General features: G+C 37.8%; 1 protein-coding gene across 4 annotated transcripts in view; it reads right to left on the bottom strand.

Annotated features, from left to right (window-relative positions):
• Positions 1-488: 488 nt before the first annotated feature.
• The window catches only part of LCAT3 (lecithin:cholesterol acyltransferase 3), a 32,531-nt gene continuing 15,260 nt past the window's right edge, over positions 489-17,759 (bottom strand). For all 4 annotated transcript variants that reach the window (XM_090314583.1, XM_039033895.2, XM_039033897.2 and 1 more), the window contains 5 exons: positions 11,899-12,078; positions 4,648-4,805; positions 4,036-4,090; positions 1,958-2,011; positions 489-837 (listed from right to left, as the gene is read on the bottom strand). In XM_090314583.1, the coding sequence (XP_090170709.1) occupies positions 673-837; positions 1,958-2,011; positions 4,036-4,090; positions 4,648-4,805; positions 11,899-12,078 (612 nt within the window). In that variant the 3' untranslated portion in view covers positions 489-672. The remainder of the gene's footprint in view (positions 838-1,957; positions 2,012-4,035; positions 4,091-4,647; positions 4,806-11,898; positions 12,079-17,759) is intronic.

Below are 17,759 nucleotides of genomic sequence, written 5' to 3'. Positions count from 1 at the left end.
ACAAATCAGTAAATCTAATTAACTAAATTTAAACCAAGTGACCGGTGCCATAATCATCTATCAACCAACTTTGGGTCCAAGCATAAATCCTAATATGAAGTTACTACCAACAAGACCTTGTATAAAAACATGTCAAAAAGTCCCAAACATGCTAAATGAAACAGAATACAAAAAACTCAAGAACACTCTAATATGAAAACATAAAGTAACAAGATAACTTGGCCTCTCGAGATGCCTAGTCTATCCCAAATTTCCCAAATGAAATCACACAAAACTCTTCACACCTTTCTCCCAATCCTACTCCCTCTATAATTAAAAGCCCTAACAAACTTGCAAATTATTTACTAATATACCCCTTCTAATAACCATACTAATTATCCTAATATATTTTTAACTAGGGCTCCCACACATGCCTATATATGCCCTTTGCCATCTTTATCATGCTATTTCCAGAGCCCTTCAGACACATTGATAGGACACTGTAGAGCAGCCTTCAAGATTTTAAATTACTATCAACTAAAGAATATATTATATTACAGAACCTAAAAGGAACTGAAAGGGTTCCTCTTCCTTCCTGTATCAACTAAAGAATGATAAAATACAGATTTCTGTACTTGGATTTGCTTGAGCCATAAAATGTTTGTGCTTTCTTTTTAAACTCACTTGTTACTTCTACTTCAGAGAAGCATCTACCACTTTGGAAGTTGTTAGGTGCTTACAAACCTTCTGCTCAACTCCCAACCACTTCTGAATACACTGAAACACTGTCTCGTCCTTCAAAAGTCCTCGATGACTCGCTGCGACTCCTACTCTCTCAGTTGCTTCAAAACCATCAGCCTTTCATAACAGCAACAAAGAAAAAATAAAAAAGTGCAGATTACACAAATAATTTAAAAGAAAAACAGCCACATTGATGCAAACACAATGACGATGAACAAGTGTTTTTTGTGGTGCTTGTCAAGAGCATAGGCTATAAGAAAGAACAGATTCTCTTCATTACAATGCAGCTTGATGTTTAGAAGGATGAAATAATGAGACCAAGAAGGCAAAAGGGTATCAGAACATGGCTTTTTTCTTTTTTGGGAGGGGAAGGTTCTGAAGCTCCATACTGATCTAGCACATAATTTGACATTACTAGTATCTGTCAAACAAATGGAGTTCATAAAATTTGTGCAGATGACAGCAGAGCTTTCTCCATTAAAGATTTATGACCTTTTTCAATACCCTAAGGTCAAGAAACTGATTATAATATGGACTAGTTCTAATTTCCTTTCATTCCTATTGTTTACTCGACTCTTGGACAAGAACATACAAGAAAAGTAGATCCTTGAAGGATTTCTTATTTCATTTTTGGTTTCATTAGACAATACACCAAATCTAAATAGGTTGCACTTTCTAAATCACATTTTGGTCCCTAAATTTCATTTCAAAAGTAATCATTCTAGTCATTTTTGTATTCTGCCATCAAGTCCCTCTTAGTTTTTCCCATTTCTTGGAGGAATCAAACTCTATTTAATGTGATAGAAATCCATCTTTTTTAGTAACCAACATTTACCCACTCAATAGCTGCTTCAACTAACTTATATCCCTTCAATATATCTATATGTTTAGCACATAAAACGTGCATTCTAAGTCACATGATCCATCTATAAACCAATTGGGAACAAAACCACAAAAAGTACCAAAATTGCGGTGTTTTTTAACAATTGAAATATTAAAATAGAAATTTTGAAAGTTCTAAAACCAAAGTGAAATCTTAAAGCTGAAGAACCAAAACTAGATTTAAACCATAACAAAATTGACCATCTTACTTCTTTGATGGTAAAGAAAAAGGTAGTATTCTCAAGAAAGCAAAATTCCTCTTGCAAACTCCAATGTCACACTATCCCTCATGTACCTAAATAGTCCTTCCTTTGAATCTTATGCTAAAAAGAACTAAAATGGTTAGATAGCATACCTTGGCTGATTCACTAGGAACTGTACCATCTCCATCCACATAGGAATACTGAGGCTGGAGAGGGGAAAAAAACAAGTGCATAAGCAGTCAGTCATTTAGAGAACGAGTGCATATATTGGTAGCTACACCATAAAGAATATCATATTCTTCAGAGGTGCCCATTTACCTCATTGTTATCACAATATTTACTTCAACATTCAAATTGTTGGTAAATTAATCAAGCCTTTCAATGCTCTTTATGGAGAAAAGGTAAGGACAGTTATACAATTATATAGGTGTGTTGGCTTAACTTTTCAAGTGTTTAATTTTGAAAATAAGTCATTTTGGAAAAAAATTGAAGTGTTTGGCAACAACACAAAATAGCTTTTTGACAAGGATAAAATGAAGTCAAATTCATTACATAGAAAGAATGTAGTCGGCTGTTCATCTCCACGTCCTTTAGAAAGAAGTCGATTCGAATTCCCTTTAAAAGGCAATAAAGAAGAGATTCAAAACAAGAACCCTGGTATGCTTAAAAATGAAGTCATCTCGGTAGTTGCTCCATCCTCACCAGCCCCTATTCATGAACCTTTCGAATACCCAATTAATGAAGATCCTTCATATAGAGAAAAAACTGCAGGCTTCTCCTTTAAAAAGACAGCCTTTGTTTGTAATAACACTCTCTCTCCAGGGATTGCATTCAAAGGAAATTCTCTTCAGACTTCAGCCCTTTCCCCAGAGGCTATGCCTCCAATAGTAAAGAAAATTCTTCCTCAGCAAAGGCCAAACTTCCGTCATTATACAAGAAGTGTCCTCATTTGCTAAAACCTTTCTGCAAGCACTTCACCAGGAAAAAAACCTCATTCCTTAACTCTTGGTTGTCTTTGCTGAATTCGGATCTGCTTGAAGAGTGTTGCGTTAGAGTTCAAATTCCTGTTCCCTTTCCAGGTAGATCGGTTAATGCTCATTATAATTCTTGTTCTTTTATTCATTCAAATTTTCAAATCCCAGGCTCAGATATACAATTTGTGCGAGGTATTCCGAGTGATCAACCAAATATTCCTTACTCTAGTAAACAAGAAGTTGATGAAGAATCAGTCATAAGTATGAGTAGCGAAGATTTAAAGCATTCTGTCGAGGAAATCTAAGAAGGTGGTGAAATAATGGATGATTTTGGTAAAGATATTTGCCTTTTATTTCAAGCAGAGGATTCACGGGTACTTGGAAAGGCAGGAGATTCCTCATTCATTCCTCTCAATAAGGAAGAGATCCCTCAGCATTTGCTTTCAATTGTTGAAGCTTGTGACATTGTTCTCGGGTGATTTTTGGTGGCAGTTTATTGCGATGGCTGTAAGGTTGTTTTATTTGGACTGTGGCTGCTCTTACAGTGTTATGCTTGAAGATTTTAGTTTGGTCAGTTACAACAGTAGAGTTTTTTATATTATTTTGGATGCGTGGTGCAAGTCTTCGTCGCATTATTTTGTTTTTCAGGATCTGATGCTCTCCTCCTTCTGTGTTCTAATTTTTGAATGGTGGTTTTAGTAGTTTATGTTTGGCCGGCTTGGCTTCTGGGGTTGGCCGCGTGCAAGTCAGTCTGGCTTTTCAAGTCTCCTATGCTTTCAAGCTTTATGGTAATCAATTCTTAAGTCTGCAACTTTGCTAGGAGATTGGCAGATTGGATTCTGTGTTCATTGGGTGTTGAATTAGGATTGATCTCCTTTATCTTTCATTTTGTTCTTGTTTGCTCCATTCGTTTCATTGTACTTTGAGCATTGGATTTATTTCATTAATTCAATTAAAAAGTCTGGTTTCCATTTAAAAAAAAAACTCAAAATAGCTTTTGAAACACTTTCTAAGTATATGTTAAACAGTTTCTATAAAAAGAGTTTAGATAAAAATGACTTTTCTAAAAAACATTTCTTTTCTCTAGTCAATCCAAACAAGCCATAATTAAAGCCTTAGAGCAATTTCTGGAGGTTTCAAATTAAGGTTGCATTCCGAGAAGAAACTGGGATAATGAGAACATCCGAACACCAAAATATTCTAATAGGATGAATCTAACATCCTGAATGATTTAGAAAAGAAATTAAATCACTCACCAAAGTTTGGCATATTTCAGACAAATCCTCAATCGGCAATGACTCTGAGCCATAGCTACATAATAGTAAAAATACCATATGTTAATGATTTAATTAGACAAAAAGTCATTAACATCAATGACTTGGCAACATAAATTGCGCAAAGCAATAAGAAAGCGGTCATACCTCTGGATTACTACACTGACCCATTCATCATTTCATCATTACAATAATATTGCATATCTTATGGAGACTACATATCTAAAATGTCTGAAGATTGGACATTTTGATCAAATGAAAAGCAGCCGAACATAAAGTCAATAAGCTCTTCAGTCACTTATAATAAAATCAAAGTTTATATAAGTGAATTACATTTGATAAATTCAATTTAATATAAGAGAATTACATTTGATGTAGAATCAAGAGTGTTTTGACTAACAACTAAGATATGCAGCAGTGGTTAAGAAATTGGCCAGAAATGCAATTAGCATAAAAGACCCTATCAAAATGGACTCAAGTCAAAGATTGACGTTCAGTCTTTAAGCACCATGCAGATAAGAAAAAGGAAAATACTTACATTTCCTAATATTCTAGCATGTGGTAACGCATCTCAAACACTAGTTCATAACATACCACACATCAAAAGGTGTATCAAATAATGTTCCATAAATATTATAGAAGGAGATTCCATCTGGTAGTCTTGCGCTATCAATTACTTGGCGAGTACCAGTAGCCCATTTGAGAATATCAAAGTTGAAGGGAAGAGGAATGGTTTTTCCATGAAATTTTATCTGCAATAATTGAAAATAAAATTAACTCACATTTGGCAGGATGGATCTTCAAAAAAAAAAAAAAAGAATTAAAAAAAAGTAATTAAAGGAACGAAAGTAATAACAAAATAATACTAATCATTATTATTATAAACTTAAAACCAAAATTTAAAAAAAAGAAAAAAAAAAGAAAAAAAAAAAAGAAAAAAAGAAAAAGGAAAAAAACACTATAATTTCTAGTACAATTTTTAAACTTCTTCAAGGATACCTTCAAGATTCTTTATTTCTGTCATGTGAAGAAAGGAATCAAACAGTATTTATTTGCCTACTTCAGCATGGTGGGAGTAAAAACTTTCCTAGTTGCAAGGTTTCCTTGATTCTTCCAAATGTTCATAGAAGCAGCTGAAGGTAACACTTCATGAGCAGAAACGGATTATATCATTAGCAAATTGAGCTAGGAAAGCTAATGTAATAATCTCTTTTGCTTCTCCGTGCTTCAGATGAGAATTTGTTTTTTATTGGTTCCTTTGAAGAGGACTCCTTATCTTTTTGTATTTGTGTAATTATCATCTACGACGTCTATGCAAAAATATCATTATTATCAAAATAGCACTGCTTGACTACTCAGCCAGCTTTTTATAACTAAGAGCGATGAGGTTGTTGAGGAGTATAAGATATCTTCTCTACAGAGAACTGATTTCTTTATTATACAAACAAATCTTTTTTTTAAAAAAAAAAAGAAAAAAAAAGAATTGAAAAAGAATGAAAACAAAAAAGTTGGTGATGATTTTTTTTAAGAATAATGCTGAATAATCTATAGATAGACTACAAAACTATAAATAATGCAACATGACTATAAATTACGATCAATTTAATTGTTTCTGTTTAGTGTTTACTAATCCTTACATAAGACTATAACTGATCCTACCAAGTGATTTACTGTTCTACAAATCTGTATAATAGGATATATATATTTATATATATATTGATGAAAAAGAGAGTAGAAAAGAGAACCCAAAGTTGATGTGGAAAACCCTAGAAAGGGAGAAAAAAACCACTATAGAGACTGATTTTTTATTATTGTTTTTGATACACTGAATACAAGGGTACTATTCAAATAAATAGACAATGGAAAATCCTAGGTACATGAGAAATTACAAAAATGCCCCTAGGTCAAACTGCTATTTTCGACACTCCCCCTCAAGTTGGGGCATAGATATCAATATGGTCCAACTTGCTGACACAAAAATCAAAGCTTTGTCTAAGCAACCCTTTTGTGAGAACATATGCAACTTGCTGATTGGAAGGAATATAGGAAATACACATGCTTCCATTGTCCAGTCTCTCTTTGATGAAATGTCTATCGATTTCTACCTATTTTGTTCTATCATGCTGAACTGAATTATTCGCAATACTTATCCTTGCTTTATTGTCGCAAAACAGTTTCATCGGAAGCTCACTATCTTGATGAAGATCTGACAACACTTTCTTCAACCAAATCTCTTCACATATCCCTAAACTTATGGCCCTGTACTCAGCTTCAACGCTATTTCTGGCTACAACCCTTTGTTTTTTACTTCTCCAAGTAACCAGATTACCCCAGACAAATGTGCAATACCCAGACGTTGACTTTCGATCAATAACAGAACCTGCCCCGTCAAAACCGATGTAGGCTTCAATGCAGCGTTTATCGGACTTCCTGAACATTAAGCCCTTACCAGGAATTGCCTTCAGATATCGTAAAATATGCTCAACCGCTGTCATATGTTCCTCGTAGAGAGCCTGCATAAACTGACTGACAACACTTACTGCATAAGATACATCAAGTCTCGTATGAGATAAGTAGATCAACTTCCCAAATAGTCGTTGATATCTTTCTTTGTTGACAGGAACTCTGTTATCTGTATTATTAAGCTTTGCATTATCTTCCACAGGAGTGTCAACAGGTCTACACCTAGTCATACTTGTCTCTTTGAGTAAGTCAAGAGTGTACTTCTCTTGAGACACTAAAATACCTTCCTTTGACCAAGTCACTTCCATCTTGAGGAAATATCTCAACTTCCCCAGGTCTTTAATCTCAAACTCTTCGGCCGTTTTTGTTTTAAGTCTCATAATCTCAACATTATCATCACCAGATTGCGCAATATCATCGACATAAACAGTGAGAACTGCGACCTTCCTTGAAACTGACTTCTTTGTAAACGTGTGGTCTGAGTGTCCTTGATTATACCCTTGTGCTTTGACAAAGGTGGTGAATCTGTCAAACCAAGCCCTCGGGGACTGTTTCAACCCATATAGCGACTTCCTCAATCTGCAAACCCAGTGCTTAAACTGACTCTCGAAACTGGGGGAGGACTCATGTAGACTTCCTCTTCAAGTTCCCATTAAGGAACGCATTTTTTACATTCAATTGATGAAGAGGTCAATCTTTGTTCACAGCAACAGACAACAACACCCGGACAGTATTAAGCTTGGCCACGGGGTAGAAAGTCTCAAAGTAATCTACTCTAAAGGTCTAAGTAAAGCCTTTGGCAACCAGTCTGGTCTTGTATCTGTCGATTGTCCCATCAGACTTGTACTTTATGGTAAAGACCCATTTGCATCCAACCGTCATGTGTCCTTCGGGGAGAACAACCTGATCCCATGTCCCGTTTTTCTCAAGAGCCCTCATTTCTTCCATAACTGTAGCCTTCTATTCAGGAGTTTCCATTGCAACATGTAGCAACTCAGTACCATCACTGTATCTAGGCTGGTAGTAAGAGCCTTGAACTCGGGTGATAGGTTACTATCCGTCATATAACTATGCATAGGGTAATTCGTACAGGATCGAGTGCCTTTCCTCAGGACAATAGGAAGATCAAAAGATGCATCATGACTCTCCATCCTATCTAATTTCCCACTATAATCGGTTGTCTACTCCAAGGGTTCACCTTCAAAAGGACCTTCCACACCAACATCTTCCCTAGTACCACTTTCGTTCTCTAGGGTTGTTGCCTCGACACTATTATTTTCAACTGTCTCTCCATCTACCATGGTTTCCTTGGCAGTACTATTAATACCTTCTTTGCCTTTATCCTCTCTGCAAGTGTCAGTCTCAGCACAAGTACCAATATCATTAGTGTCAGGAATACACATACCTGGAGCTGAAGCTGGGTCAGACTCATGGACCGGAGCCAAAGATACGATAGGCGGCACTGTTTCCTTCCTTATATTCTTCTTATAGTATGTTATCAGCAGGACTTGATTGGTAGGAAGAATAGGACTATGATGTTCAGGTGCAGGAGACAACTCTATGGGAACTGCATATGTGGACCAATTAGTCTCTCCATAAGGATTTTCCCCCTGAAGATGACTAATAGGGAAGAACGGCTGATCCTCGAAAAAGGTAACATCCATGAAACGAAATATTTTCAAGAAGATGGGTGGTAACATTTATACCCACGTTGGTGAAGAGGATACCCAATAAAGACACATTTTTGAGCACGAGGGATAAACTTCGTGCGATTTGGACCATGGGAACAAAGGCAACACAACCAAAAACTCAGAGTGGGACATCTGATCAGACGGGTGGTTGGATACTATTGAAATACATTGAATTAGCCCTAAGGGCATTTTTGTAATTTATACTATATTTGCTAAATTAGGGTTTCACCTCATTCTATTTATATCTGAGGTTGGGTCTATTGTACATATGACATTAAATAATAAGTCCTTTTCTACCGTGGTTTTTCTTCCCTGAATTAGGGTTTTCTACGTAAACTCCTTGTGTCATCTTCTTTTCTTCTATTTCAATAGATACAACTCTTTGAAACAATCTAGTGGATTATGGAAGTTTAGAATGCGAGAAGGCATGCGATTGATTAGGTGGGCAGCATTAAGGATAGCATCCCCCCATAGGTTGGACGAAAGGGAGGTGGACAGCATAAGGGAATGAGCGACTTCCACCAAATGACGATTTTTCCGTTCGACCACTCCATTCTGTTGAGGAGTGTAGGTATAAGAGCTTTGGTGGATAATCCCCTTAGAAGCAAGGAAGTCCCAGAAAGAGGTGTTACAAAACTCACGTCCATTGTCACTTCCCAAAATTTCAATTTTCGTGTTAAATTGAGTTTCCACAGTGGCATAGAATTGCTGGAATACAGATGACACCTCGAACTTATCAGTAAGAAGGAAGACCCAAGTAAGCCGAGTGTGGTCGTCAATAAAGGTGACAAACCAGCGTTTATCTGTAGAGATGGTGGTTGGTAAGGGACCCCAGACATCATTGTGGACTAGGGTGAAGGGTCTGGATGGTTTGTGAGGCTGAGAGTAAAAAGAGACACGACTCTGTTTGGCCCGGGTACACACATCACAATTCAAGGAAGATATATTAATATTGTGAAACAAATGTGGAAACAGATATTTCATGTATTGAAAATTGGGATGCCCAAGGCGATAATGCCATAACATAAAATCATTCTCAGAAGTAAAAAAATTTAAAGAAATGAAATTGGTCCTATAACCATCCTTAGAGGAAGTATCATCAGTCAGGAAGTAGAGCCCCCTATCGTGCCGACCAGTGCCAATCATCGTCCCGAGCTCAGATCCTGAAATAAAACAGAGTCAGATGAGAAAATAGCCTGACAACTCAGATCTCTTGTAATTTTATTGACAGACAATAAATTATACGAAATCTTAGGAACATGCAACACATCACGCAACACTAAACCCTCGAATGGAGAGCGATGGTTTTTTCCTGCAACAGGGGCAAATGACTTATCTGCAATTCTAATCCTTACATTACCAGCGCTCGGACAGTATGAAATATATTTATCAGATGAGCCAGTTAGATGATCTGTAGCTCCTGAGTCAACAATCCAGGGTTTTTTACCATTAATACTAACAAGGCCAAAGGACTGAACCATACCTGCACAATAGCACTAACTCCAACTGCACTTAAATTATTTTTACCATTCGTTGGAGATTGATGCTGGGGATTTTCATTTTTCGAGTCACTCACAAAAGCACGTCTAGGATTTGACTTGTCATGTGACTGACGTTGTCTGCTATTGGGAGGTTTCCCATGCAGCTTCCAACACTGGTCTTTTGTATGTCATGGCTTTTTGCAGTGCTCACAGATAGAAGGGGGTTTCTTATCGCCATCAGACCCAAACGACTTCGTAGGAAAAGCAGCAACATCAGTTGTGATTACTGGATTTGCACTTGACCTGTCCTCTTCCAAACGTATCTCTAAACATACCTCCATGAGAGAAGGTATAGGATGTTGGCTCAATATCCAACTCCGAACAACATTGAATTTCGAATTTAACCCAACTAGGAAGTCATAGACACAATCAGCTTCCTCAATCTTTGAATACTGAACCATGTCATGCGCGCAATTCCAGACAATTTCTCGACACAAGCCCATCTCTTGCCATAATAGGGACAATATATTAAAGTAGGACGTCATGTCCATGGTCCCCTGCTTGCATTCATGGGCCTGCTTGCATAATGTATATAGCCGAGACGCATTCTGCATTTTTTAATATAGCTTCTACATAGCATCCCAAATGTCTTTGGCGGTTGTAGCATAGAGTAACAGCCTGCCAATCTAGGGTTCCATACTGTTAATTAGAACAGAACGCAACAACGAATCTTCTCATTTCCAAATACATGCTTAAGGGTCAACCGATTCAGGCTTCGATATCTCTTCCATCAAGTACCCAAATTTATGGCATCCTTCCAGAGCCATTCTGATTGATTGAGACCAGGAAAAATAGTTCTGGCCATTCAGTTTATCTCTAGTAATGAACCCTGGATTTCCCATTGATCCAGACAAAATGTTTGTAGTGGGTAAAACAGGGAAAGAGTTTACTGGATTGTCAGAATACATCGGTAGGTTGACAAAGAATTCTGGTTGGACTGTTTGTGGGTTTGTGCCAAGAACAGTTCCGAAATCTGCATCTGCTATTGGAGATGGGCGAAACGACATTGAAGTTCGTTCGGGCCATGAGCCGCGCCGCTGTTGCTTGGCGTGGCTGGGAAGTTTTGTTCGACAGAAGCTCCTCGGCCCAGATGCAGAGAACCGATGCCGATCGTCAGATTGAAGGTTGATTGCTGCTATGCACGAGGACCAGCCGCGAAAGGAAGAGACGTCGTCTATGCACGAGAGGACTCGGTTACGACTGGAAGGGTCGTCGATTGTTGGACTAAGTCGATCGGCTGCGAGCGGCTGGATCCAGTCGTGATCGACTAGTCAGATTCGAGCGTTGGACCTGTAGGCTGGAACACACGGTGGCTGGAATAAGCGTCGGATGGAATGCGGCGGCTAGAACAGGCATCGGCTGAAGAAGTTGGGGCAGCGCGGTTTGGAGATACCAGTCGACGGCTGCCTGTATTGCTGCAGTGATATCGACATTAGTGGCTCCACCGATTCCAATGGAGGCTGCTGAAGGAAGACTCCGATTGATTCTCATTGATGACGGCTAGGATTTCGTCGCCATGCTCTGATACCATAATGAAAAAGAGAGTAGAAAAGAGAACCCAAAATTTACATGGAAAACCCTAGAAAGGGAGAAAAAACCACGATAGAGACTAATTTTTTATTATTGTTTTTGATACACTGAATACAAGGGTACTGTTCAAATAAATAGACAATGGGAAACCCGAGGTGCATAATGCGCCTAGGTCAAACTGCTATTTTCGATATATATATATATAAAGGGTCAAATTTAATACTATTTGTTATCCTTTTAGGTTAATCTGTGAAGGTTAAGTTACCAGGAAGTTACCAACCTCCAGACGCCAGAGAAAAAGTTCCATGAAACGACTGGATGCATCTTTATTAATTTTTTTTCTTTTTCTTTTGATACCAATATGAATGCAACTTTTATGTTACCCCTAACAATTCTTTTTCTTGTCAAGTTCACTCCCAAGCATAATTATTTTGGATGGGAAATGATTTTGAGCACTAATCATAACCATAGCAGCTCAATATTTCTTAATATTTTGGCATATAGAAAGTAATACTTTAACTTGGGCCAGATGACTTTAAACCATCAGAAGTTATCCCTCTTCAATTGCCCAAAATCAATTGTATAACAAAATTATCAGAAATCAATGTGAAGTATAGTACCTCGTTATTTCTTAATGCTTCTTCGAATAAAGCAATACTGTCAGTTGGGCCATACGACTTCAAATCAACAGAAGTTTTCCCATCTATAGAACTCTTTAGCCAAACTTGGATCTGTGGTTGTGCACGCCAATTGAATCCTAGATTTGCCAGCATCTCATAAATTGAAGGACATTCAACCACCTGCACATAAAAATAATTGGTAGACCTTTGACAATGATATATATATATATATATATCACCCACAAAAAAGTTGTGTCATCGTCACTTCTTTTCTTTGATAACAAAAAGCATAATACCATTAAAGAGAAACGAAGATGTGCATGAAAAAATGGTTGATAAGATATCCAGCTTGAAGACTACAAAAAGTACTCTTCAAGTGGCATTGATGAAAATAGGAAGAGATATTATAAAATTTCCTGGCTAAGATACTCCACAAGAAACATAAAAGTATACTAAAGCACAAAACTCACAAATCTTCCAATCAAGTTCATGACAAGGTTTCTTATTCCTTCCTAAATCTACTCTCCATAAAGTATCCTTGGTTGCTTTAAGGAAGACTTCTAAAAGACAACTACACAACATCTTATTTCAGAAGTCTCCTATATTATTTCAGAGACTTCTGAAATAATAACACTTTGTATTATTCTATAATTAGGATTTTCCATTCTCGTAAATATTTTGTGATATTTTCCTTTTCTATGTTTTGTACACTTGTATATATTCATATCTTTGGTGAATGAATAAAGGATTCTGATTCTTTCTCAAACCTAAGAGTTTTACATGGTATGAGAGCTCTCTAAATAAACTTAAGGTTTTTGTGAACCTTAGGGTTTGAGAATTTAGAACCTATTTGTGATACGTTTAGGGTTTTGTGGAGAGGTGAGTTTACTCACAGTCACCGTCTTCGGTTCGTTCGCCGTCGTTAGTCGCCGCCGGCGGAAAAAAAAAAGGCTGTTTTTTCGACACCGCCCATTCCAAAGAGAAGCCCAGCTGCCGATCTACAAAACCCCCAAAGTCCGATTGCCATCTGACCAGCGCGTGAGCCTCACGCACCGCCTGTTCCAGCCTGCTGTCCATCCACGCACCGGCACGTGTAGGCGCGTGCGCCGCCGTTTTTCGTCCGTCTTCAGTGAGGTTTCCTCAGTATTGTTGGCTCTTCTTGGTGGTGTGTTTGTTTGGGATATATAGATATACCCATTGCTTGTGTAGACATCTCTTCGGTAAATTAGGGTTTGATTCTTTGCTGTCCGGTGTCTACTTTTTGAGGTAATGGCTGATAAGAAACCAGTAATGTCTGAGATTGTTCCTATGATGTCAAAAGCAACTGAACACAAGTTGAATGGATCCAACTACTATTCATGGAGATCAAATCCAAGAGGTGTTGTTTGCTATTATTGTCATAAACCTGGCCATACGAAACGTGAATGCAAAAGATTGCTGAATAAGGGTCAGAGGATGCCATCACCTTCTGCACATGTCGCCTCTACTCCTGATAATCTTGACAAGTCAATTACGATTTCTGCAGGGGAGTTTGCTAAATTTCAGCAGTATCAAGAGTCATTGAGGGCATCATCTTCTACTCCCATTACGACCATCGCAGAGACAGGTAACATTTCTAAATGCCTTCTTTCCTCCACGTCAAAATGGGTCATTGACTCTGGCGCTACAGACCATATGTCAAGTAACCCCAGTTTATTCTCTACCCTTTGTACATCTACCTCGTCACCTAATGTCACTATAGCTGATGGAACCTCCACTCCTGTTTTAGGATCAGGAACCGTCCATCTCACTGAATCAATTTCTTTGTCATCAGTTTTAAATTTACCAAATTTCTCGTTTAATTTGATTTCGGTAAGTAAACTCACTCGTGATCTTCATTGTCGTGTCTCCTTTTTTCCTGGTTATTGCTTATTTCAAGATCTTACGACGAAACAGACTATTGGTAAAGGGCGGGAAGTTGGAGGTCTTTACATCTTTGAACCACAAACACCTACGGCCATCACATGCTCTAGCGTGTCGTCTCCCTTTGAAGAGCATTGTCGTTTGGGTCATCCGTCTATCTCTGTGTTGAAGAGTCTTCATCCACAACTTCAACATTTGTTTTCTTTCGATTGTGAGTCATGTCAGTTTGCTAAATTTCATCGTTTGAGTTCGTATCCTCGAGTCAATAAACGAGCTAGTGCTCCTTTAGAATTAGTCCATTTTGATGTTTGGGGTCCCTGTCCTGTTGAGTCCAAAGGAGGATTTAGGTATTTTGTTACATTTGTCGATGACTATTCTCGTGTTACGTGGTTATATTTAATGAAAAGTCGTTCTGAGTTACTTTCTCATTTTCGTAACTTCCATGCCGAAATTCAAACTCAGTTTAGTGGTATTCTTAAAATCCTACGGAGTGATAATGCTAAGGAATATTTCTCTCATGCACTCAAGTCTTATTTAGATGCCCATGGCATTCTTCATCAATCTTCTTGTGTTGATACTCCATCTCAAAATGGGGTTGCAGAACGAAAGAATCGTCATCTCCTTGAGACAACTAGAGCTTTGATGTTTCAAATGCATGTTCCAAAATCCTTTTGGGCTGATGCTGTTTCCACAGCTTGTTTCTTAATAAATCACATGCCCTCTTCCATTCTTAAGGGTGAGATACCTTTTCGTACTTTATGCCCCAAGCAACATTTGTTTCCCATTCAACCCAGAATATTTGGTTGTACCTGCTTTGTTCGGGATGTTCGGCCTCAGCATACCAAGCTGGATCCAAAGTCCTTAAAATGTATTTTCCTTGGTTATTCCCGTGTCCAAAAAGAGTATCGATGTTATTGTCCTAGTCTTAATAAATATTTAGTCTCTCCTGATATCACGTTTTTTTGAAAATACCCCATTTTTCTCATCACCGTCTTTCTCTTCGAATAAGAGTTAGGGGGAGCATAAGGAATTAAAGGATGATTTCCTTGTCTACACAGTTATTTCTCCTTCCGATCCTCTTCCTGATTCATCTCTTCTTGTGGCTACCTCTACTCTTCCTGATTCATCTCTTCCTCTCATCGTTAAGGTCTATACTCGACGACAACCTCCTCCAGTTCCATGCCTTGTACCAGAGTCTTCTTCGTCATTGGATCCAGAAAGGATGATGATCTTCCTATTGCTCTTCGTAAAGGTAAACGTACTTGTACTCATCCTATTTCCTCTTTTGTTTCATATAACCATTTGTCACCTTCCACATGTTCATTCATTGCATCCTTAGAGTCTGTATCCCTCCCAAAAACTGTTCATGAGGCTTTGTCTCATCCTGGTTGGTGTGCCGCAATGGAGGAGATGACTGCCTTAGATGATAATTGTACTTGGGATTTAGTTTCTCTCCCTGCAGGAAAGAAGGCTATCGGTTACAAATGGGTGTTTGCAGTTAAAGTCAATCCTGATGGTTCTGTTGCTCGGTTAAAAGCGCGCCTCGTAGCGAAAGGCTACGCACAAACTTATGGCATTGACTATGCTGATACTTTTTCTCCTGTAGCAAAAATGGCATCTGTGAGGTTGTTTATTTCATTAGCTTCAATCAATCATTGGCCTTTACATCAGCTTGATATTAAAAATACATTTCTTCATGGTATTGTGATTACTGGTGATGATGCTTCAGATATCCAGTCTCTAAAGACCTTTCTTCATAGTCAATTCCATACAAAAGATTTGGGTATGTTGAAATACTTCTTAGGAATTGAGGTAATAAAAAGCAAGAAAGGAATTCTATTATCACAGAGAAAATATGTACTTGACTTGTTGACTGAAACAGGAAAGCTAGGGGCTAAGCCATGTAGTACCCCAATGATGCCCAACTTACAGCTCACAAAAGATGGAGAATTGCTAAAAGATCCTGAAAGATATAGGTTAGTCGGAAAACTTAATTACCTTACAGTGACTCGACCCGACATAGCCTATTCAGTAAGTATTGTGAGTCAGTACATGTCATGCCCTACAGTTGATCATTGGGCTGCATTGGAATAGATTCTTTGTTATTTGAAGGCTGCTCCCGGGCATGGTTTATTATATAAGGATTATGGTCATACGAATATTGAATGTTTCTCAGACGCTGATTGGGCAGGATCTAAAGAAGACAGAAGATCAACCTCAGGGTATTGTGTTTTTGTTGGTGGTAATTTGATTTCTTGGAAGAGTAAGAAGCAAAATGTGGTGTCACGTTCAAGTGCAGAATCAGAATATAGAGTAATGGCACAATCTGTGTGTGAATTGATTTGGATATATGAACTTCTTGTTGAGTTGGGATTTGAAATCACCACACCGACAAAGTTGTGGTGTGATAATCAAGCAGCACTTCATATTGCGTCTAATCCAGTATTTCATGAAGGGACTAAACATATTGAAGTTGATTGCCATTTTGTACGTGAGAAAATTCAACAAGGGTTGGTATCTACAGGATATGTGAAGACTGGAGAACAATTAGGAGATATCTTCACGAAAGCATTGGATGGAAGACGTATAGATTATCTATGTAACAAATTGGGCATGATTAACATATATGCTCCAACTTGAGGGGGAGTGTTATTCTATAATTAGGATTTTCCATTCTTGTAAATATTTTATGATATTTTCCTTTTCTATGCTTTGTACACTTGTATATATTCATATCTTTGGTGAATGAATAAAGGATTCTGATTCTTTCTCAAACCTAAGAGTTTTACACAAGGAAGTCACCAAGAAGTCAGAAAAATATTTCAAAAGAAGTTGCCAGTGGAGACAAAATGAAGAAATTAGAGATTTGTCCTTTTTCCTTTAACTTGAGAGCATGCCATGCACATTTGAATGACTGGAGTCACAAGCAACCTTCAGTTGATTTGGGAAGAAAAATTCCTGAATTTGTTTTAGGAGAGAGAAAGATAGGGAAGAAACAATTTAGCTCACTTCTACCATTTCTACAGACTACAATCTTTTGTAATCATGATTTATTTGTTATTCCAACTATTAAAAAAGAGAAGAGGGAAGAGAAAACAACAGGATTACGTGGAAACCCTAGTGCAGGGAGAAAAACTACGATATAAAGTCTTTTCTTATTAAAACTGATACACTAAATATACAGGGACTCACTGTATAAATAGATAGTAGGAAGCCCTAGGGATCTTACACAATTACATAAATGCCCCTAGGTTAAAAACCCTATTTCCAACACTCCCCTTAAATTGGTGCATAAATATCAACAAGCCCCAACTTGCTTACACAATAATTAAAATTGTGTCTCAATAACCATTTTGTAAGAACATCAGCAACTTGTTGATTCGAAGGAATATAAGGGATGCATATGTTTCCACTATCCAACCTCTCCTTAACGTAGTGTCTGTCTATCTCCACGTGTTTAGTTCTGTCATGTTGAACTGGGTTGTTTGCAATACTGATGGCAGCTTTATTATCACAAAATAATTTCATTGGAAGCTCATTATCTTGCTGGAGATCTGATAATACTTTCTTCAACCAGATTTCTTCACAAATTCCTAGACTCATGGCCCGATACTCTGCCTCAGCACTACTTCTAGCAACAACTCCTTGTTTTTTACTTCTCCAGGTGACTAGATTTCCCCAGACAAACATACAATATCCAGACATAGATCTTCTGTCAACAACAGACCCTGCCCAGTCAGAATCAGTGTAAGCTTCAATAGATCGTTTATCAGTTTTCCTGAACATTAGACATTTACCCGGATTTCCTTTCAGATACCAAAGAATACGTTCAACTGCTATCATATGATCTTCACAAGGAGCTTGCATGAACTGACTCACAACACTTACTGCATAAGAAATATCTGGTCTTGCGTGAGACAAGTATATCAACTTCCCAACTAACCGCTAATACCTTTCTT

The sequence above is a fragment of the Benincasa hispida genome, chromosome 6 (assembly GCF_027475165.1).
Source record: "Benincasa hispida cultivar pf3 chromosome 6, pf3_genome.v1.1, whole genome shotgun sequence".
Classification (NCBI taxonomy): Eukaryota; Viridiplantae; Streptophyta; class Magnoliopsida; order Cucurbitales; family Cucurbitaceae; genus Benincasa; species Benincasa hispida.
This window is presented reverse-complemented; position numbering and strand designations above follow the sequence as displayed.